Below are 24,350 nucleotides of genomic sequence, written 5' to 3' on the forward strand. Positions count from 1 at the left end.
TTTCTTGTATCGCTATCTATGATAGCTTTAAAAAAATACATATGGCCGCATAGACCAGTTAGAGCATTGTCTCTGTACATCAAAGGTTGTGGGTTCGACCTCCAGTCAGAGCACATGCAAGAATCAACCAGTGAATCATAAATAGGCGGAACAACACATTGATGTTTCTCTCGCTCTAAAATCAATAAACAAAAAATTAAAACAATAAACATGTAAATATGCACCAACAACTATGGTGTATTGCATTTAGTTTACCTCTTTAGTGCTGTCCTTAGTGAGAAAATACTGTTCACTTTGACATTATGACAGAATATGACACAAGAAGAACTGATTTTCAGTAGGCTTATTTTTTGATAGCTATGTTGTAGGGCCCGAGAAACTGAAAAAGCTGGGCAAGTTGTGTGATTTCTGTTACCTACTCAGTAAACACATGAGACCATGTTTATAAATACCCAGATCCATTGCAGATGTTGTGAGGAAGCTGCAGTTTTAGGAACTGTTGTGTTGAATCACACAATATCAATTAGTACCCAGGAAATAGCAATGTATATACTTAGAGTAAATGACTTACGTTATTTAAAAATGAGACCATTGAGTTTTTCAAATGATGTGTGTCAATCAAAATGGGCTGGGTTGTGCTTCAGTAGCAAACAATTGCAACAACAGAAACATTTTTAGGGTAATACCATTGTCTAAACACACATAGAAAAATTTCCAAAAAAAAAAAGAGTACTGTTAAGTTCACTACATTATATTCTTTGGTATGGCAATTGGGTTGTCATTCATAATTGGCAGTGATAGTTAAAACCATTTATTGTACCCCAAATGTATAGCATAATTGGCTGGTGTTAGTACCTCCCCTCTGACAAAGTGTTTATTTGTGCTTCTAAATACAGCAGTGATTTATGTGCTTCAGGTTTGATTTCCAAGACAGCTCTACACACCCTACTATAAAGGCTGGCTTGTATTCGTAACTGCTGCTTAAATCACTTTGCTTGTTGCTACAATTAAGATTTCCCATCTTTGATAATAATCTCAGGTTACTGGGCAACTATTCTGACTAGTAGTTTGTAATAATTTCCTTTCTTCCTTTGTCTTCAAGTGTTGCACTCATTTTATAAAGTAATTGTGGTAAAAGCACATAGTATAAAAATCACCATATTTATTAACCCTTTTGAGTGACAGTTCAGTAGTCTTAAATATATTCACATTGTCATAGGCTCTCCAGAACTGAAAAACTGAAACTCTGTACCTAATAAACAAATGGGTGTGAGGTGATGTCCCATTTTGATTTGCACTTTTTCTAATAATTAAAAATGTTGAACATCTTTTCATATGCTTGTTGGCATGTGCTTTTTGGAAAAATGTCTCTTGAGGTTGTCAGTTCATTTTTCATTCATTTTTGTGGTTGTCATTGAGTTGTAGGAGCTCATTGTGTATTCTGGATATTAACCCCTGCTAAGATATGATTTGTAAATATCGCATTCTGCAGGTCCTCTTTTCACTCTGTTGATTGTTTCCTTTGTTTTGCAGAAGATTTTAAAGTTTTTTATAGTCCCATTTGTCTATTTTTACTTTTGTTTCTTTTGCTTTTGGTTTCATATCCAAGATATTATGACCAAATTCAAAGTCATGAAATTTTTCCCATATGTTTTCTTTTAGGAGTTTTATAGTTTTAGGTATTACATTTAGGATTTTATCTATTTAGTGTTAATTTTTGGGCATGGTGTATCATATGGGTCCAACATAGTTCTTTTGCTTATGGATATCCAGTTTTCTTAACACCATTTGTTAAAGACTGTTCTTTCCCCATTGAGTTGTCATGGCAACTTCGTTGAAGATCATTGGACGGAGTGAGGGTTCTCCCTGCCCACCTGCCCCAGGCTTACTATTCTGTTTTATTGGCCTGTATGTCTGTCTTTATGCCAATACCAGTCTGTTTTGATTACTGTAGCTTTGCAATATATTTTGGAATTAGGAAGTGTGAGACTTCCAACTTTTTTCTTCTTTTTCAAGGTTTTTTTTAGATTTTCAGGGTCCCTTGAGATTCCCTGTGAATTGTAGCATAGTTTTTCTATTTTTGCAAAAAATGTTACTGGGATTTTTTTTTTGACAAGGATTGCATTGAATCTGTAGATTGCTTTGGGCAATATGGATCTTTTCACAATTTTAAATCTTCTGGTCTGTGAACACAGAATGTCTTTCCATTTATTTGTGTTAATTTCTTTCAGCGATGTCTTGTAGATTTTCAGTGTGGAATTCTTTCAGCCTTCTTGGTTGAGTTTATTCTTGAATATTTCATTCTTTAAGGTGCTACTGTGAATGTGATTGTTCCCTTAATTTCCTTTTTTGAATTGCTTGCTGTTTGTGTATGGAAACTCAATGGATTTTTGTATCCTGCAATTTTGCTGAATTTGTTTAGAAATTCTAATATTTTTTTTGTGGTCTCTTTAAGGTTTTCTGCATATAAGATCATGTAATGTCATCTGTGAATAGAGATACTTTTATTTCTTCCTTCCCACTTTGCATGTCTCTTATTTCTTTTTGTTGCCTAGTTGCATAGGCTACAACTTTTATTTACTGTGTTGAATAGAAGTGGGGAGAGTGGGCATCATTGCTTTGTTCGTCACCTTAGAGGAAAAGCTTTCAATCTTTTACCATTGAATATGTTAGCTGTGGGCTTTTCATATGTGGTCTTTATTATGTTGAAGTAGTTTCCTTCTATTCCTAGTTTATTGAGTGTTTTAGTTGTGAAAGGTATTGATTTAGTCACCTGTTTTTCTGTGTGAATTGAGATGGTCACATGGTTTTGTTCTTCATTCTGTTAATGTGGGGTAGCACATTGATTGATTTTCCTGTGTTGAATCATACTTGCATCCCAGTGATAAATCCCACTTGGTAATTGTATATAGATCCTTTCAATGTGCTGTTGAATTTGTTTTGATAGAATTGTTAGAGGATTTTAAATCACAATTTATCAGGGATGTTGGTCTGTAGTTTTCTTCTAGTGTTTCTGTTTAGCTTTGGTTTCAGGGTGATGCTAGCCTCATAGGTGGAGCTTGGCAGTGTTCCCACCTCTTAAATTTGGGGGAAGAATTTAAGGAGGTTTGCTGTTAATTCTTTAATAGTAGTATTCTCCAGTGAAGTCATCTGGTCCTGGGCTTTTCTTTGTTGGGAGTTTTTTGGTGATTGTTTCTATCTCCTTATTTGTTATAGGTCTTTTTAGAGTTTTAAATTTTGTTATAATTCAGTCTTGGTAGATTATATGTTTCTAGGAATTTATTCATTTCTTCTAGGTTATCCAACTTGTTGGTGTACACTTGTTGGTAGTCTGTTGTAATCCTTGTTAGTTCTGTGGCGTCAATTGAAATGTCTCTCTTTTCACTTCTGATTTCAGTTATTTGAGTTTTCTCTCCTTTTTTTCCCCTTAGTCTGGCTAAGGATGTCAGGTTTTTTTTTTATCTTTTGAAAAAAACCCCCAACTTTTAGTTTCATTATTTTTTCCTCTCTTGCATTTATTTCTGCTGTAGTCTTTATTATTTCCTTCCTCTTTCAACTTTGTTCTTTTTCAGTTCCTTGTTTTATAAAATTGAGTTATTGATTTTAGATTTTTCTTCTTTTTTAATATAAGTGTTCACGGCTGTGAATTCCCTCTTAGCAATGCTTTACTACATCCCTTAAGATTTGATATGTTTTTTTCATTTTCATTGATTTCCTCTTTGGCTCATTGGTTATTTCAGAGTATATTGCTTAATTTTAATGTGTTTGTGGATTTTCAGTTTTCCTTTATTTTGGATTTATTTAGATTTTATTCTGTTAGAGGCTTATTGCCAAAGGGGTATACTTCTGGTAACTCTGTTATAATTTAATGTTAAATTTAGCTCTTTAATAAACATTTTATCTTTATGCATGCTAATTTGAATAGACAGTGAAACTTAATTTTAATAAGACTTGCTTCATTAGCTGATTTACTTTCAGGCTTCTCATGACAATTTGAAATTACTATGATTTGAGGTTAATTTGGTGGTGACATTTTGTTCATAAGAAAGATTCCGTAGATTCTGAGTTATGTTCTTGAGCTTCTGACATACTCCATAATTTACTATAACTGTGTAGAACGTAGGGAAACAGTCCCTGGCCACCTGGCAAGATGTGACCGGAGGTTTTGGAACTATCTCTGGCTTTTATAGAGTATGGATTTTGTGGATGTGGTCTCAAGTGTTCAAAAAAAAATCAGTGGATTGAAGGCTGAGAAATTGTTTTCCAAATCTGCCTGAGATTTGGGGTCTATCAGAGAAGTCACACAACTAACGTGCATACTGGAGGATGTGGATATGAAATGGGCAGTTTTCTTATTTGTAAACAAACAGGGTAAGATAAGACAAGGACATTAGGGGAAAAGTGTTGTGAGGAGGGAGCTAACATTTGAGCATCTGGTATGTCTTCAGTGCCTTAAGTGCATTGTTGCATTCAGCCATCACAAGAAGTGAATGAGTCATAGATATTCCTTCCTTTTGATACCTGAGAAAACTGGGTTAAAGGTAACATTGTGTAGCGTGGTTATAGTGTAGTCATTAGGCATGCTGACATTAGAATCCCTTCAGACTGTGGGCTCAGGGCAAGTTGCTTAAAATTCAGATTCCTCATCTGTAAGATGGTGGTAGTAGTGATTATATTATAGGATCATCTTGAGAATTAAATGAAACTGCATCTTGAGTCTCAGAAATTGTGTTCACTCAATGTCATCTTCCCCTAATATATACGTGTACATATATTATAAATATATAATGACATTATGTATATAAATAAACATTATTTTATTTGGTTTTCCAAGGTCTCATACCTTGTAAGTTATGCCTGTAGTAAGTGGTAAAATCAAGAGACTGGTCTGTCTCCCATAAAAGACCTTATTCTTTTCAATGCAGGAGCTCTTAAAAATATGCAAATTGGAGGAAGTGAGAAATAGAGAGTGATGAAAATGGGGTTGAAAAGTGTTAGTATAAGCTGTCATGTGTTGATTGGCTACTCTAGGTTAGGTGTTTTACTTATGTCATTACATTTAATCTCATTTCATTAAATAGCCTGGCTAAAATCATGGGGTCAGTAAGCCAGAGCTGGTCTGTCTCATTTCCAAGTATGTGCTTTTTTCATTAGCCAGGGCTGTCTCCCCATAAGTGAAGTAATGAGGTTACTCTGACCTCAAAGGGAAAGGGACCTCCTGGAAGGCTGGAGTTGGTCACATGTAGAAGTACTTCTGAACAGAGGCCATTATGTCATTTTTAGGGACATATGATGATACGGATTTCACCCTAAAGGAAATCCAGTGGGGGATGTAAGCCCAACAAAAATTTAAATCACATTAATATATCTTAATTATCAAAAATGATTACATGATTGGTTTTTCCAATAGAGAGGACATGAGGGAATGCTGGTGGAATGCTGGGATGGATTTAGAATTCAGAATTAGTCAAGGAAAATGTAATGAAGAAGTTATTCTCTCCTGTTCCCAACAATTGAAAGAAAGAGTTAGAATACAGGGGGCAAAGTGGGTCATTGATGGCGAATGGTGTAACCTCGGAGACGATCCAAGACTCTTTAGTAGTGGGTGGTAAAGAATGCAATGAAAAGGAGATCATGATCAGGGGGGAAGTGTCCCACTTCGAGGGGTGAGGGAGGTGCCCAGCACTAGCGAACGCTGCTGGCTTTGCTTGAGGACAGTCTGAGAAGAAGCCCTGGGTCCCAGTGCACTAACTGTTGTAGATGGTTTGCATAGTCAGGAAGGAGGTCATTGCTGGTGCATGCAGGTCATTCATTACACCTGTGCTCCCAGACAAGGGACAATTGAGTGACTGAGTGACTGTGGGAGTGACAGTGTGTATCTTCCTACTCAGAGCACTGCCCAGGGGAAGGCCCTAATGAACTCATGTCATGGTTACTTGGGCAAGTGGGCTAGGGCTCCTTGCAGACTTTCCTAGCAGCCTTCATGCCTGGGTGTCTTAACCTGGGGATTACAAAGCAGCACTTCTCTTGTTTGCTCTTTTAAGTCTTTTTTTTTTTTTTTAAGTTTTATAGGATACTTTCAGTGGGATTCTTGTTTTTCATTGCTTTGGTATTTTTATTTCCATTTGTGGAAAGGAGGTCTGTGAGTTTTATATTATATAATAATTGAGCCCTGCTGAGTTTATAAAATGTGGGATGTTTGCATCACACATGATTCCCCCCCTTTCTTTTTTAAAATCTAAGATTCTTTTTTGTGTTTGGTTGTATAAAGCATATTTTCTTAATGAGAGTGCCCTAAAATGTTGCCAGGGGTAAAACTTATTTTTAATTTTCTATGTTTAGTGACAAATTCTAAGGTTCTTGGGCTAGACAAAATTGAAATGGGATTTTGTTTATGATTAGGGACTACATAGTTTAAAATTATATATCATTTTGTATATATTTCTGCATAATAAAAAATTGAAAAAATTTAAACTTTCTTTGAATATTTAAATAATAACCAGTACAAATGTCACTGGAAAATATACTACTTTTAGATCCATAAGCCTCTAGCAGATAAGGTGTAATGGTATAGAATAGTGGTCAGAACACCTGGCCCTCTACCTGTTCCTGGGAATAAAGTATTAGGAGAACACAGTCATATCCTTTCACGTATTGTCTCTGTTGAGACAGAGATCACGTGAACCACAAAGCCTAAAATGTTTACTGTCTGCCTTGTGCAGAAAATGTTTGCCCACCCTGGCTTAGAATAGCAGTTCTCAACTTTCAGGTTTTCTGGACCTTTTTGCACTCTTAAAAATTACTGAAAATCCAAACAAAATGTGGTTTATGTGGATTATATTGATATTGGAAATTACAACTGCAAAATTAAAAATTATTTCAATTCTTTAAAATTAACAATAAACTTGTGACATGTTAACATAAATAACACTTTTATGAAAAATACCTTTGTTCCCAAAAACAAACTTATTATTTAGTTGGGAATTTCTCTGATGCCTGGCATAATTGAAAACAGTTACATTCTCATATTGGTGTATACTTTCAATTTGTTGCTCTCTGTTTTGGTTGAAGGCAATGAAAAAATCCAACCTCAGACAGATCTGTAGTTGGAAAATGGAGGCATCTTGTAATGGCCTGTTCAGTTAATTGTGGATATTTTTTTGATACAACACCAAAACTTGTTGCGTGATTGTTTCTTAGAGGGAGTTACAATGTGGAATCTGGAAATGCAGAGTGGGGCAAGAGCAGGTTTACAGTTGTGAGTATGCAAAACAACTTATTCTTGTATTATTTATTAATTTATTGTATTATTTCCCATACGAACAACTGTAAACCTACTTTTGCCCCACCCTGTATATCAATCAATAAATTTATTATATTGGAGCTTTAAAATCTGTTGATTTATTTTATACTTTGAATGAATCTTTTATTTATGCATGATTTTCTGATATGCATTGATAGTTTTGAAATACTGGTACACTAACTAAATGCTGGCACAATATGACAAGAATCACATTTATTAATATCACCACTGATCTCAGAAGAGCCTTTGGGAGGCCAGTAGAACCTATGCAGAGTGGGAACTGGGTCCCAGCATATTTGCATTTCTTTCCCTTTTTTTTAATGTTATTCAATTACAGTTGAATGCTTTTCTCCCCATCCCTCCACCCCACCCCAGCCGAACCCCCCTCCCTCCCCCACCTCCACCCTCCCCCTTGATTTTGTCCATATGTCCTTTATACTAGTTCCTGTAATCCCCTTTCCCCACTGTCCCCTCCCCATTCCCCCCTGGCTATTGTTAGATTGTTCTTAACTTCAGTGTCTCTGGTTATATTTTGTTTGCTTTTTTCTTCTGTTGATTATGTTCCAGTTAAAGGTGAGATCATACGGTATTTGTCCCACACCGTCTGGCTTATTTCACTTAGCATAATGCTTTCCAGTTCCATCCATGCTGTTGCAAAGGGTATATATAAGCTCCTTCTTTCTCTCTGCTGCATATAATTCCATTGTGTAAATATACCATAGTTTTTGGATCCACTCATTTGCTGGTGGGCACTTAGGTTGCTTCCAGTACTTGGCTATTGTAAATTGTGCTGCTGTGAATATTGGGGTGCATAGGTTCTTTTGGATTGGTGTTTCAGGGTTCTCAGGGTATAATTCCAGAATTTCCTCAGAAAACTAAAAATGGAACTACCCTTTGACCCAGCATATTTGCATTTCTCAGTTAATATGGTATCTTGCAAAGCAAAGATGGCTTGTGGATGCTCGTTTTATGAAATTCTCTCTTTTGCTTGAAAGCTTGTATTTCAAGCTTATGTGTCTCATCATTAGCAACACATATTGTCAATTTACTTTGAAGTCTCAGACTCTTCATTCATTTTCAAGAAAATGTTTGCCAGATTCTCAAACCTGATTAATCTGAATAGGCTGAATAATTTATCTTTCAGTTGTTGGTTTCAAGTATAAAACGGGAAGAAAATGACTGGTCGAGTCTACAAAAACCCTCCCGCAGGTGCTTTTCTTTGAGACCGCCCTCATTTGGTTTGCAGCGGCAGCATCTCCTCTGCACTGCCCGTTTCATCACACAGCAGTCCAAAGATGGATACTTAGGGGCAGCAATTTTGAACCTTATCTCATAGCACACATAAACTGATGATTAAAATTCTGTGGCACACCAAAATATATTTTTTTGCCAATCTGACAACAAATATATGACAACAAATATAATTTTGATTTGTTCATACTGCATAGCTATTGCTGTGTTGGCTGTTGTCATTTTCTTATTTAACAACCTAGGGGAAAGAGGTCAGTGACCTGACTAAATAGTCAGGTAGTGCGTGTTTTAAATATTCTTGTGAGGACGCAAGATGGCGGGTGGAGCTACACTATCTAATCTCCTCACAGCACTGAACTGGAATTACAACTAAATTATAGAAAAGTCATCCTGAATAGCCAACTGAAGACTAGCTGGAGAGAAGCCTTATAACTAAGGACTTAGAGAAGAAACCACATCAAGACTGGTAGGAAGTGTGGAGGTGTGAGGGGCTGGTTGCACTCTAACAGGTGGCAGCTAAAGTCCTGGAGACATAGCTCAACTGTGGAAGGTTCCCACTGAGAAGTGTGGGGTCTAAACCCCAAGCTGGGTTTCCCAGCCTAGAGCACCAGACCTGGGAAAGGCACCCACATAGCATCTGACTGTAAAAAGCAGTGAGGTTCCTGTCTGCCAGGGAGAGACAACTAGAGGTGTAGCCACCCTCTTAAAGGGTTAATGCAAAATAATTTGTTGGCATCCACTTACCCTGGGCTCTGTTGGAGGAAGGGCAGAGCAGACTAGAGCTGCATGAGGAGACTCTGGGGTTGGTGGCTCTGGTTAGAGAGCTGAAAGGTCATTAGCCAGGAAACCTGTGCCAAGTCATTCCCCTTAGTGCAGAAGCCATCTTTCTCTGGCAGAGCACTCCCCTTCATGTGGCATCAACCTGGGGGCAGTTAGCAGCCCCACCCACAGGAATCCCTTTTGCCCCACCTTGTGGGAACTTAAGCCCTGCTGAGGTGTACAGCCAAAGGCTCTTTCAGTGACTAAGCCTAGCAGGCAGCCTACTAGTGGAGGTGGATATCTGGGTGCTTTGAGACTTTTGCTGACCTGCATCTGGGACCAGGACTAGTAAAAGCTGGCCTATGTGCTCAGCTTGGTCCTTTCCACATGGACTCAGTCTCAGCAGAGGGAACTGCAAGCTGTGCATTGCTGATAGCTTCAAACAAGTTGCCTAGAGCCAGTTGCAGGCAGCATCTGACATAGGCCCGAACCAGTCTTTGCAGATCTACCTAATACGTACAAGCAAACACAAAGAGGCAGCCAAAATGGAAAGACAAAGAAACAGGCCCCCAAAAGAACAAGAGAATTCTTCAGAGGCAGAGCACAATGAAGTGGAGGCAAGCAATTTATCAGATACTGAGTTCAAAGTAATGGTTATAGGGATGCTGAACATCATGAAAAAGGACATAGAAACCATAAAAGAAGGACCACTCAGGTATAAAGAATGTAATATCTGAGATAAATAACACACTGGAAGGAATAAAAAGTAGGTTAGATGAAGCAGAGGATCAAATGAATGATTTGGAAGACAAGGTAGAAAAAAAATATCCATTCAGAACAGCAAAAAGAAAAAAGAATCAAGAAAAATGAGCTCAGTTTAAGGGACCTTTGGGACAACATAAAGAGTAACAGCATGCTCATTATAGGGTTACCAGAAGGATAAGAGAGAGAGAGGGGATAGAGAAGTTATTTGAAGAAATAATGGCTGAAAACTTCCCTAACCTAGTGAAGAAAGTAGACACACAGGTCCAGGAAGCACAGAGTCCCAAACAAGATAGGCCCAAAGAGCCCACACCAAGCCACATCATAATTGAAATGGCCAAACTTAAAGACAAGAGAGAATCTTAAAAGCCTGAAGAAAAAAGGCAGTTAGTTACCTACAGGGACCACCAGTAATACTGACATCTGATTTCTCACCAAAAACATTTCAGGCCAGAAGGGATTGGCAAGACATATTCAAAGTGATGAAAAGCAAGGACCTACAACCAAGACTACTCTACCCATCAAAGCTATCGTTTAGAACTGAAGTGGAGATAAAGAGCTTCCCATACAAGAAAAAGCTAAAGGAATTTGGTACCACCAAACCAGTATTACAAGAATGTTAAAGGGCCTGCTTTAATACATATATATCAATAATTACTTTAAATATAAATGGCTTAAGTGTCCGAATGAAAAGACATTGGGTAGCTGAATAGATATGAAAACAAGACACACACATACACACACACGTGTGTGTGTGTATGTGTGTGTGTGTGTGTGTGGTGTCTTCAGGAGACCCAACTCAGGTTGAAAGATACGCAAAGACTAAAAGTAAAGGAATGAAAAGATCTCATACGAATGGAAAGGAAAAAAAAAGTTGGGGTAACAATACTTACAAATGAGAACAATCCAACAAGAAGATATAACCCTAGTAAACGTTTATGCACCCAAAATAGGAGTCCCTAAATATGTAAAGCAAATCTTGATGGACATTAAGGGAGAGACTGACAGAAATACAGTCACAGTAGGGCACTTTAACACCCCATTCACATCAGTACACAGGTCTTTCAGACAGAAAATCAACAAGGAGATGATGCCCTTAAATGACACACTAGATCAATTGCATTTAATTGACATCTCCAGAGCATTTCACCCCAAAGCAGCAGAAATACATTTTTTTTAGTACACATGGAACATTTTCTAGAATAACCACATATTAGGAAACAAAACAAGTCTCAAAAAGTTTAAGAAGATGAAAATCATATCAAGCATCTTCTCTGACCAATAAGAAATCAATAACAAGAAGAAAAGTAAAAAACATACAAAGACATGAAAGCTAAATAACATTACTAAACAATGAATGAGATAACAATGAGATCAAGAAGGAAATTAAGATACCTTGAAACCAATGAAAATGAGAACACAACAACCCAAAATCTGTGGGACACAGGGAAAGCAGTCCTTAGAGGGAAATTCATAGCATTACAAGACTATGTCAAGAAACAAGAAAAAACTCAAACACACACTCTAACTTTACACTTAAAAGAACTTGAAAAAGAATAACAAAGCCCAAAGTTTGTAGAAAGAAGGAAATAATAAAAATCAGAGCAGAAATAAATGAAATAATCTAAAAAAACAATACAAATAATCAATGAACCCAAGAGCTTCTCTTTGAAAAGATAAAAAAGCTAAAAAAGATTGACAAATCTTGATTAACCAGACTCATCAAGAAAAAGAGAAAGAGGACCTAAATAAGTAAAATCAGAAAGAGAGGTAATAACTGATATCAAAGAAATACAAAGGATTGTAAGAAAATATGAGCAACTGTAAGCCAACAAATTGGACAATCTGGATGAAATGGATAAACTTATAGAAACATACAAACTTCCAAAACTAAATCAGGAAGAATCAGAATGATTAAACCAGTGAAATTGAAGCAGTAACCAAAAAACTCCCAACAAACAAAACCTCTGCATCTGATGGCTTCACTGTGAATTTTACCACATTCAGAGAAGACCTAACACTTCTTGTCAAACTATTTCAAAATATCCAAGGGGAGGAAAGATTCCTGTGCTCATTTCACAAGGCCAGCATTATCCTAATTTCAAAACCTAAGACACTACAAAGAAAAAGTACAGGCCAGAATCCCTGATGAACATAGATGCTAACATCCTCAACAAAATCTTAGGAAACTGAATGCTGCAATATATAAAAAAGATCATGCACTATGACCAAGTGGGATTCATTCTGGGGACACAAGGTTGGTGCAATATCTGCAAATCAATAAACGTGATATACCACACAAACAAAATTGAAGGATAAAAACCTTATGATTGTGTCAATAGATGCAGAAAAAACATTTGATAAAATCCAGCACTCATTTATGATAAAAATGTTCAGCAACGTGGGAATAGAGGGAACATTCATTGAGGTAATAAAGGTCATATATGACAAACCCACAGCCAATGTTATACTCAACAGGCAAAAACTACAAGTGTTCCCCTTATGATTAGGAAGAAGACAGGGATGTCCACTTTCACTTCTCTGATTCAGCATAGTACTGGAAGTCCTAGCCACAGCAATCAGACAAGAAGAAGAAATAAAAAACATCCAAATTTGAAAGGGAGAAGTAAAACTGTATTATTTGCAGAAGACAGGATGCCATATGTAGGGAACCCTGAAGATTCCACTTAAAAACTACTAGAACTGATAAATGAATTCAGTAAAGTAGCAGATAAAAAATTAATACCCAGAAATCAGTTGTATTTTTACACAACAATAATGGACTATCAGAAAGGGAAATTAAGGAAACAATTCCATTCATAATTGCTTCAAAAAGAATAAAATACCTAGGAATAAACTTAAGCAAGAATGTAAGAAACCTGAACTTGGAAATTTATAAGACACTGAAGAAACTGAAGAAGATACAAATAAGTAGAAGTATATACCGTTTTCATAGATAGGAAGAATTAACATCATTAAGATATCCATACAACCCTAAGCAATCTACAGATTCAATGCAATTCCTATCAAGATACCAATGGTGTATTTCACAGAACTAGAACAAATATTCCAAAAATTTATGTGGGGCCAGAGAAGACCAACAGTGATGTTGAGAAAGAAGAACAAAGTTGGAGGAATCACGCTACCTAATATCAAACTGTACTTCACTGCCATAGTAATCAAAATAGCATGGTATTGTTATAAAAACAGACACAGATCAATGGAACAGAATAGAGAGCCTGGAAATAAACCCACACCTTTATAGTCAATTAATATTTGGCAGAGGAGGCTAAAACATACAATGGGCTAAAGATAGGTTACCCTATAAATGGTGCTGGCAAAATTGTATGAATATGTGCAAAAAAATGAAACTAGACCACCTTCTTACACCATACACACCAGAATGAACTCAAAATGGTTTAAAGACTTAAATGTTTGACTCAAAACCATAAAACCATAGAAGAAAACATAGGCAGTAAAATCTTGGATATTTCTTACAGCTGCATTTTTTCTGATATATCTCTGCAGGCAAGAGAAACAAAAGAAAAGATAAATGGGACTAAATCAAACTAAAAAGTTTTTGCACAGCAAAAGAAACCATCAACAAATGATAAGACAACTCACTGAATGGTAGAACTTATTTGCTGATCCGTCTGATAAGGCATTAGTATCCAAACTTTATAATGAAGTTTTAAAATTTAATACCTTCCTCCCAAAATCAAACTATCCAGTTAAAAACTGGGCAAAGGACCTGAATAGACACTTCTCCAAAGAGGATATACAGGTGGTCAATAGATATATGAAAAGATGCTCAGTATCACTAATTATCAGAAAAATGCAAATGAAGATATATCACCTCACACCTGTCAGAATGGCTATCATCAATAAATCAAACAACAAGTGCTGGTGAGGATAAAGTGCAGAAAGTGGAACCCTCATGCACTGTTGGTGGGAATACAGATGGGTACATCCACCTTTGAAAGCAGTGTGCTGTTTCCTGAAAAAAATAAAAATGGAACTACCTCATCATGAAGCAATTCCCCTTCTTGGGAATTTATCTGAAGATACCTGAAACACGAATTCGAAAAAATCTATGCACCTCTATGTTCATTGCAGCATTATTTACAATAGTCAAAATTTTAAAGCAGCCCAAGTGACTGACCATCAGTAGTTGAGTGGATGAAACATAGACCCTCTGCTGCTGAAGAACTCAGTTACCCACGCAGCTGGCAGGACCAGTTATGCCCATACGGAATGTCTACAAGAAGGGGCAAACCGGGGCCCTCATAGAGGGGAACAGCTTCAAGACATCCGCCAGTCTTCGCACGGCCTGTGCTGCCACCCAGCTCGTTGGCGCCAGGCAAAAGGAGCCAAGGAGGCTGCAGAGCAAGATGTTGAAAAGAAAGTGCTCTTGGCAACTTGTAATAAGAAAGTCAGTTTATTATTAATTTTTATTGCTTCATTAAGGACATTCTAAAGTGAACTTTTTTTCTCTTTAAAATGAGTGTGCTTGGTAGTAAAGGATACAAGGAGGAATAATTTCATTTTGGCCACCATAGCTTTTCATCATTGGTGTAAATGTAGACACAGTGCCAAAAGCAAATGACATTTTATTTTTATTAAAAGGTTAAAAATATTAAAATACTGTCAATATATTAATAGTCACAATTAATATACTAACATATTAATATACTATTAAGATATTAAGAAGTATTTTAATGAAAACAATTTCACCTCATGGACCCCTCTGAGAGGATTTTGGAGTCCATAAGGGTCTGCAGACCACTCTTTGAGAATTGCTAGGAGAAATGCCTTTTTATACGAGGATCTGTCTAGGAAAAGTCCAGCCATTGTTTATATAACGAGAACAGTTTGTGTGACATTCATGTAGCCTGGCAGCCAAGGAGAGTGGACTGGAATGCACATGCGTGAACAATGACGGCTTCACTGTACTAGTTAGTGGGGGCAGTAGATACCATTGAGTGAGCGTGTGTACTGTGTGGCTGTCACATTCAAAATGACTGTGCAAGTAGAGCAATGAATCTGCATCAGATTTTGCATTAAGTTGCAGAAACTATTTGGATGATTCAGAAGGCTGCAGCTTTGGGCAACTGGTGATTGGCAGCTTCATCACAACAACGTGCCTGTTCATGCATCATGTGTTGTGCAAGGTTTTTTTGCAAAAACATCAAATCACCCAGGTGACTCAGCCCCCCTAACAGCCCAGATTTGGCACCCTGGGACTTCTGGGTTTTCCAAAACTAAAATCACCTTTGAAAGGGAAGAGATTTCAGACCATCAATGAGATTCAGGAAAATGTGAAGGGGCAGGTGATGGCAATGGGGAGAACTGTGTGAGGTCCCAAGGTGCCTCCTTTGAAGGGGACTGAGGCTCCATTGTCCTGTGTACAATGGTTCTTGTAGCTTTTTCAGTAAATGTCTTTTTTTCATAGCACATGGCTGGGTACTTTCTGGACAGACCTCACATAAGCATGTTTATACCACTTAGCTACATATTGCCTCTTTTATTTTCTTTTATGAAGGTTTGAATAATGTTAACAGATACCAGTTTGCTTCATGCATTTGCTAACATAATCAGTCTTTCAGCTTTTAAAAAATCCTCAGATTTTAAAAATTGAGCTTAAAAATATTTGGTATTAGATTTGTAAAAAGAGTTTATTTTCATTTGTGTTATTTCTTTGCTCTGTTGCATTAAAAAATCTCACCTGAAGATATGCTTATTGATTATGGAGAGAAAAGAAAGGAGAGAGACAGAGGGAAAGACCTCTGTGTGATGTCTCCCATACACATCTTGATGGGGATGGAACCCGCAACCTAGGACCTGGGATCAAATTGGAAACTTTCTGTGGTACGGGACAACACTCCAACCAGCTGAGCCACCCAACTAGGGCCTCTGTTGCATTTTGAAAATGTAACTAAAGTTTAGAGTATTTGTGTCTGGTGAACTAATCTACAGTTGGATTACTGGGTATAGTTACGATGTCTTGAGATGATAGGATGTTAGTATAGTTATTAAATATTTATGATGACAATTAAAAGTTTTCATATTCTCGAATAGTCTCCCCAACTCGAGAGGAAATGTGTTTGGAAATGGGGTCCAGTACTTGCCTTTTTGTTCATCTGAATTAGGTGTGTGTAATAATATTTAAAATAAGAAATATATTTATTCTTCCTCAGTTTTTTGGCACAGAGCTCCTAAAACCCTTGGAATATCCTAAGCAGTAAGAGTGATAAAGGTGGCTTGTTCAACCACACCTCAGTTTATGTTAATGAGGTGACTTTTAGGAAGCCTCTAAGGATGCAGGCTGGTTGCCAGGGGCTAAACTTTCAGCCCCACTCCCACTTGAGAGTGGCTGTAGGTTCAGTCAGTTGCCAATGGCCAGTGATGCAAAGGGACCAGATTGTTAAAGCCCCTTCCCACATACTTTGCCCTATGTGTCTCTTCAGCACTGGTTGTGCCCGAGTGTGCCCTTTTATAATAAACTGGCAAACTAGGAAGTAAATGTTTTCCTGAGTTCTTTGAACGGCTCTAGCAAGTTAATCAAGCCCAAGGATGGAGTTTCGGGAACCTCTGGTTTATAGGTAATTGATTAGAAGCACAGGTGACACCTGGACTTTAGATGGACATCTGAAGGGGGAGGGTAGTCTCGTGGGACTGAGTCTTTAACCTGTGAAATCCGATGCTGTCTCCAGGTAGAGAGTGTCAAAGTTGACCTGATTGGCAAAACAAACAAGTAAGCAAAATACACACATAGACATTGGAATAAAGAACAGACTGATTTGATAACCAGAGGGGAGGGGAGAGGAGGATAACGGGGGAAAGAAAGGGAAGGGTAGGCAAGGAACATGTTTAAAGTACCCATGGACAAAGCCAAAGGGGAGTAGGATCGAGGGTGGGAGGTGGGGGTGGGTGGGACAGTAGGGGGTGGGAAAAATGGAGACAACTGGACTTGAAAAACAATAAAAAATATATTTAAAAATTGGGTTGAATTGTAGGACAGTTGCTGATGGCATAGAATTGCTCGATGTGTGAAAACCATGAAGCAATTTCTGGTGTCAGAAATGAAGTAGTGTCGTGTAGTGAGTATTGGCAGGAGAGGAGACACTCAGGCAGAGGGTGTGTTTCTTTCGTAGTGTGCGTATGCATTTTTTTTTCTTTGCTGATGACTATTTCACTGGGTGCAATTAAGACAGTATTTGCTTTACTGCAAACAAAACTTTGCTACAAACACTTGCACTCCTGGAATTGACCACTAGGTGTCATGAATGCCACGGGAGCCCTAAGGGTTACCCAGGGCTGTTGGAAATCGGACATTGTAAGCTCGCAGACCTTCACATATTTCACTGTTTCCACATGATAGGTGCCAGAAGAACCTGATACAGTGTGATATATAGAAGCAAGGTACAACTGGAATAATGAAATTTCAAAAATAAGCCTTTTAAAGGAGGGTTGTAATAGTTCTGTTGGGTATTGTAAATGCTTCAGGTGCACTTGATACCGCTGTTATGTTCCTGGCTCTCTCTTTTTTATGGAAAGATGGATTGAACTTCAATTTAAGAATATTCGGTAATCCCTCTCAGGACATACTGTAACAGCTGGTATTTTTGCGTTGTAGAAAATCGATTCCATACAACAGTCAGTGATAATTATGGCTGGGTTCTGACAAATTCCAATGCATTTTCAATAAATTTAGCCAAAAAACCCATGATTACTACAATAATTTAGCTCAATTTGAAACTTAAACCCCGCAACTCTGCTCTGTTTTACAAAATCTTGAACATTTTAGTGGTAGGGATTATATCAAACCATTTATTTTTTTATTATACTTATATATGTTCTGAGAAGATGATTAGATTGTAGCCTATATTTCTTAAATATATGACTTTGGAAAAATTCAACCTTGAGTGTTCATTATGAAATAAAAAAAGAGAAATGCTAAAGCTTTACATATACGGGATATATGTACAGCAACAATATCAACTCAGAAGGATGTTTGGATATAGAGTGTAAGGTTGCCTTAGTATTAATAGAATGTTTGATGTAAGTTTGCTTATACGGTGTTTGTGGCTTATAAAAGTGAAACCCTGTATGTTTTTTAAGAGATGAAGAAACTAGTTTGCATGGTGTATGTATTTCTGTAGTTATGCAAACTGTACCCTACAAATTTGAAGTTATGGCATAAAGAGCTTAAATACAGACACACATAATAACCACCTGCGCGCACACACACACACACACACACACACACACACGGCCCTAATGGTAGAAATGTGTGTGGATACACTTTACAATTCTAACCCTCTTCTCCTTTTTTCTTAGTAGCAAAACAAAAATTACTAATTGAATGCATTTTTAAAATTATTTATGGTCTGTTTTTGACTTTCTTTGTGTTTAAATTTAGGGACACTTTTTATGTAGTTGACTCTTAATCCAGATTGTTAGAATAATTTATAAAAGCAGGGTTGCTTTTTAAAATTATTGGAGAAAACAGCTTCAGAAATGGCCATTGATTAAACTTTGCTTTGTCTTTTTCTCTTATTTTTTTCATTTCTAACTTAGTGATTTATATTTTTATTTGGTATTTAAAGTTACTACCCTCATTTTAATTAACACTCCTCTCCATACGGATTTAGAGGCATATTTTAACTCTGTCATCTTTTGTGATACTAGAACACAAAATTCAAGAGATCGCACCAGATAGTCTGGTCTAAGGTAGTCTATTTGATGTGAATTTCTCCTACGGACCTTCACTTTGACAATTAAAATGCTAATTTAGAAGGCTCTAATAGAATTTTACAGTTTGGACCTTTTCCAGTGAGATTTGGCAAGCTCATTTATTATTCTGTAATACGAATCATCAATTTAAAGGCTTTAGAATTAAAGTGAGGCAGTTTTTCGGGTGTTTACAATGTCTGTTTTTTCTGTTAATACATGTTAAAATATGCTTTTAAATTATTGAATTTGCCTTATAGAGAACTGGGGAAAATGCATTAAAAATGAACTTAAGCATATTGTTTGGCTCTTTTTTGATTTCTAAAAAATGTAAATGCAGTGTACTTTCCGTTTTTAGGTTGCAGGGGTCTCAAATTAAGCCACATGGTCTCCTTCTAGGTGTCAGGACGATGTAGATTTTAATCTGGCTACTTGCTTTTACGTTTGCACTTTGTAATCTCATTACCTGTATTAACTCCTGTGGTCACGATAACCGGCCCTTCATGTTTGTTTGCCACTGCCAGGTACTGTGTTGTGTGCCTTGTCATATTTAGTTATCAAACAGTTTTAAATTGCTGTTATCTTCATCTGCATCCTAGGAGTTTAAGGCCTCATAAGATTCAATTCCCAGATCACAGAAGTAGCAGGATTAGAGATTAGGCCAAACTCTATAGAGTAATTGCTCTTAGCTACTATATAGTGGTTCCTTTACTATTATTTTGGGATAAACACTAGTTAAAATAATTATTGAAAAATATTGATATTGTTGAAGATACATTGAAGCTTATTTTTTACTAAAAGAATTACTTTTGTATATTAGTTTTGATTGTTAGGTTTACTTTAGATTATTACCACTTCTGTAGATCTATAATAATATCTTGCTTCAATTCTACTTGTCTTGCAAAGGTTCCTTGCAGTTTTTAGTTAGAGAACTTTGCAGTTGTCATATCAGGATGAGCTCTTCTTAAAAATAACAAGTTGTTATAAGTTGTTGACAATTTATAGTTTCTGTTCTATATTAGAAATTTAGCTTAGAATTATGATTAACAGCGGGAAGGAATTTTCACATGGCATTGGCTTACAAAAGCATCTTTCAGTTTTCCATCTATGCATTCATCAGTCCTCACACTAACAGTAAAATTCTTTTAAGGAAGCCTCAGTACATCCATGAAGAACTTATATTTAATTAGAAATTTCTCATCAGAATGAAAAACTCTCACACTTCATATTTGTATGTAGCATGTAGAAAAACTTCTGAAGAATTGTGGTCTCTCTGGTAGTATGTTGGAATACGAATTAGTTACAGAATGTTGCAGTTGAGTAATCTTTCTTTTTGTTATTGTTTTAAACTGTTTTTTTTTTTTCTTTGTAGAAACGGCCTGTGCAATATATATAAATCTTGGTAGACAGCGTGGCTGCAGGCCGTTGAGCTGGAATTCCCTGTGGCTTTCTGAGCCGAGACCATTTGTTTGGAGCGTGGAGTCCAGCCTGCAGGCTGCAGCATGCCAGCTTTGTCAACAGGCTCCGGTAGTGACACAGGTATGTGAACCTGAGAGGGGCCCTTTCCTTCCATCCTCACTTATATCTTCTTGTTCACAGTGAAAAACAGCATTGCTTTAAGCAAGTGCAAACCGGCCATGCTTGTTGTTCTGTTACCAAGATGAGGGGCATAGAATCAATGTATCCTCCCAAGGTCAAAGTTACCAAAGGGCGCTGACAGTTGCTTCCAGGTAGTGGTGGCTTATGCTGATCTACTTGCACTGTCTTTTTGAATAATTCTATTTATTTACATTTCTTTTTAAGTATTTTAAACATACAGAAAAGGGTGGTAAACAAAGTAGTCTCCCTTTACCTGTGGAGGATACAGTCCAAGATCCCCAGTGGATGCCCAAAACTGCAGACAAAACCCTATAGATACTATGTTTTTCCCTATACCACATCCCTATGATAAAGTTTAATGCATAAATTAGGCTTAGTAAGAGATGGACAACCACTACTTCTAATAAAGTAGAACAACATACTGTAATAAAAGTTGTGTGCGTGTGGCATTATTAAGTAGAATAAGGGTTACGTGGACGCGAGCACTGTGAGACCCTGACAGTCAGTCAGATAACTGAGGGGACTGCTGAGTGACCAGCCAGTGGGGAGAGTGTGCAGCGTGCGGTTGCTGGGCAAGGGGTGATTCACATCCGAGGCAGGGCAGAGAGGGATGGCTTGAGATTTCATCACGATACTCAGAACAGTGGGCACTTTACAACTAATGAATTGTTTATTTCTGGAATTTTCCATTCAGTATTTTTGGACCGTGGTTGACCGCGGAAAGTGAAACCACAGATGGAGGGGAACTACTGTGCGGTGATATTCATATTAACCTTCACTCAGGTTTAATAACAGATACAAGTTTTTTGCCGTACATACTGTAGACTTCTCACTTTTTTCTTTAAGAAATAAAACATTATCACTACCCCATTCTTGCATTTTCTTTCTTTCTGGGGCAAGAGGTAAAAACTATTCTGAAGCTGAAGTATGTCATTAAGGCATTCAATTAAAACCAACATAGTTCCCTTTATTTTTTATTTTTACTTTTGTATTGTTGATCTATTACAGTATTTCACTTTATTATTATTAGTTGCAAGGTTTAGTGATACTTAGAATAAAGATCCCCCAAAAGGGAAAAAAACTCATGCTTATAAGTACGTGTGAAGCCCCCTCCTTCTGACCTGATTCAGGAGGTGGGGTGGGGTGGTCTATTCCCCTTTGGAGTGTACTGGGATTTCCCAGAATCAGCTCTCTTAAAAAAATGCAGATTTCTGGACCCTTCCTAGAACTATTAAACAGAATGTTGAGTGGTTGATGAGCTATGCCATGTATTGTAAAGACCCTTCAAAAGAAGTGTGATTGGTGGGGGGAGGTGGGGAGAGGTGGAAGAAAAGATGGGGGGATAAATGGTAATGGAAAAAAATACAACAAAAAAAGAAAATCTAAAAAAAGAAAACTGGAAGGGTACTTACCAAATGTTAACCGTCATTGTCCTAGATTATAGGACTATGGGTAACCCAATTTGTAAACTTCCATTAGTTTTTCTATACCTTCCACACTAAATATGATTTTGTAACAAAAAGAAAAAACAAAAGCAGTGGTTGAATAGAGTGTGACCAAAGAGAAAGTTCTGTGTATTGCACTGACCGTTCTGAATTCGGTTCTGTTAATAGCGTTCTAAAACCAGATGAAATACCGTCTCACGCTGGACAGTTACTGGCACCATAACGTTTGTAAAGCTGAGTCACAGCTTTGATTTTGTGTTGTATTATGTTACATTGACATTTTCATTTGCAATATTTGCAATATCATTCATTGCTATTTAAAGCATATTTACACTTATATTTTGGCAAGTTTTGTCTCATCTTTATCCATCAAGAATGATTTTTTTTTCCTAGTGTGATTTACACTGAGGTTTAGTTGTGTTTTTGAGGGGGTGATTTTGATTTTTAAATTACATAAAAATCTTTTTTCTTAGACATAACTTGGAAGCCAGCTTCTTTGGAAATTTTTTTTATATAGTCCCACATCGTGTTGTACTATATAAAACGAATGATTTAACTTTCCGTAGTGGTTTGGGAAATTATAGATAGAATTTATTTGAATCATAAATTTACTACAGTTGTGTAATGAATTTAAGTTTTATGCCTTGGTATTCACCAAAAATGCCTTAGTTTAATTGAACACAAAATATCGTTGCTTACCTTTAACTCAGGGAATGATTAAAATGGAGCGTTTATAGTTTATAAGGCAGTTTAGTTGTCAGTCATGAAAAATAGCATAGGCTATTTAGAATTTGAAAAGGACTTTCCACACATAGCTGGCTCACTTGGTGCAAATCTCAAATGCCTATGTGACTCACCCTTGGCTTTGTGATATTTTTGACCCTATGTTCCAAAAAGTTTGGAGTCAGACAGAAAAGACATGCCTGTTCCAAGAGTCACTGCATTCAGGGAAGCTCCAAAGTACAGTGTACCCATCAGATGTTAATGGTTTTCTTGTAGTTTCCTGCAGACCAGATGCTGTTCAGCAGTCAGGGGTCATGTATACTGTAAGCAGTGTTGCTTAGCAATGTTGCTGCTGCTGTTCCCATTACCAGGTCTCCAGGGGAACAGCAACAGGAAGCATCACTCTGGGCAGATGCAGCTGCAGCAGAAGGGCACCCAGCTAAGAGCGTACACACTATTCCTGTGGGAAAATACTCTCAATGTGAAACTTTCACTACTTCTTCTTTTTGCTTACTTCATGAAGCAAAACAATTTTTAATTACACAAGTAATACATAAAAACATTCTCATTGTCAAAGATGCCTAGATGAAAAAGGATGGGATTCTTACTCCCACCCTTCCCCTAGTCTTGTTTTCTGTCTCAATTTGAGGGGCATCCTTCAAGAGTTTTCTGTACACTGGACACTTAGATGATTATGTACATAAGTGTGTTGTTTTATGTCTTTTTAAATTTTTAAATCACAGATTCTATCATACTCTACGGATTGTTTTGTAACTTTCTATACCAAGTCATATATCTTGGAGAGGTATTTCATGGGAGCGGTGTGTATATATCGACGTGTCTGTCTCTACGTACATCTGTATATCTGCCTCATTTTTTTAAGTGAATGCATTGTTTTCCATAGTATCACAGTATAGGGAACCAGATTACTGTTAATGAAAACCCTGGTTTTGATCCTTTTGTAATATTTTGGGAGAAAAGATATGCACATTTAATGGATATTGTCAGATTGTTTTTCAGAGTGGATAAACCACTTAATCCATTGGCACTGCATTAAAGATCCTTTTTCCCACATTCTTGCCAATATTCAATACTGTCAGTTTATATATATATAAAGTTTTATATATATATATATATATCTGATGGGGAAAGCGTGTCTTAAGTGCCTTAAGTGTCTTAAGTGTTAAATGTGCATTTCTACTGACATTGGGCATATTTCCATTTATTTAATGGCCACTTATTTCTCTATGAATTGTCTTTTATATCCTCTCCCCATTTTTCTGTTGCTTTATCATTTATTTGCAGAATTTTCCTATTTGTATTTTATATATTAATCCTTTGGGTCATTTTAGTTTGTATACCATTACTTATGGCCAAGCATTTGTCCTTTTTTCTTTATTATTATTATCATTATCATTATTTATCCTTACCTGAGGACATGCTTGTTGATTTTTAGAGAGAGAGAGAGGGAGAGAGAGAGAGAGAGAGAGAGATGCAAGAAACATCGATCAGTGTGCCTTTCACATGCACTTCGACTGGGGACCAAACCCTCAACACAGGCACACGTCCCGATCGGGAAATGAACCCCCAACTTTTCATTTTATGGGACAATGCTTCAACCAACTAAGCCACTGTGGCCAGGGCCTTTTTTTCTTTCTCAAATAGTATAATTTCTTTTATAGCAAAAGTTGAAAACTTTCATGTAGAGAAATCTTTTCTGTATGGTGGTTAATGCTTTTTTCCTTTTGCTGAGGATGACCACTCTTTTCAGGAAG

At 37.0% G+C, this 24,350-nt stretch overlaps 1 protein-coding gene across 5 annotated transcripts in view; it reads left to right on the plus strand.

Annotated features, from left to right (window-relative positions):
• MPP7 (MAGUK p55 scaffold protein 7) overlaps positions 1 to 24,350 on the plus strand; it is a 246,332-nt gene that overhangs the window by 40,622 nt on the left and 181,360 nt on the right. For all 5 annotated transcript variants that reach the window (XM_053922894.2, XM_024560596.4, XM_053922896.2 and 2 more), the window contains one exon: positions 20,181 to 20,347. In XM_053922894.2, the coding sequence (XP_053778869.1) occupies positions 20,311 to 20,347 (37 nt within the window). In that variant the 5' untranslated portion in view covers positions 20,181 to 20,310. The remainder of the gene's footprint in view (positions 1 to 20,180; positions 20,348 to 24,350) is intronic.

This window comes from Desmodus rotundus, chromosome 4, assembly GCF_022682495.2.
Source record: "Desmodus rotundus isolate HL8 chromosome 4, HLdesRot8A.1, whole genome shotgun sequence".
Lineage (NCBI taxonomy): Eukaryota > Metazoa > Chordata > Mammalia > Chiroptera > Phyllostomidae > Desmodus > Desmodus rotundus.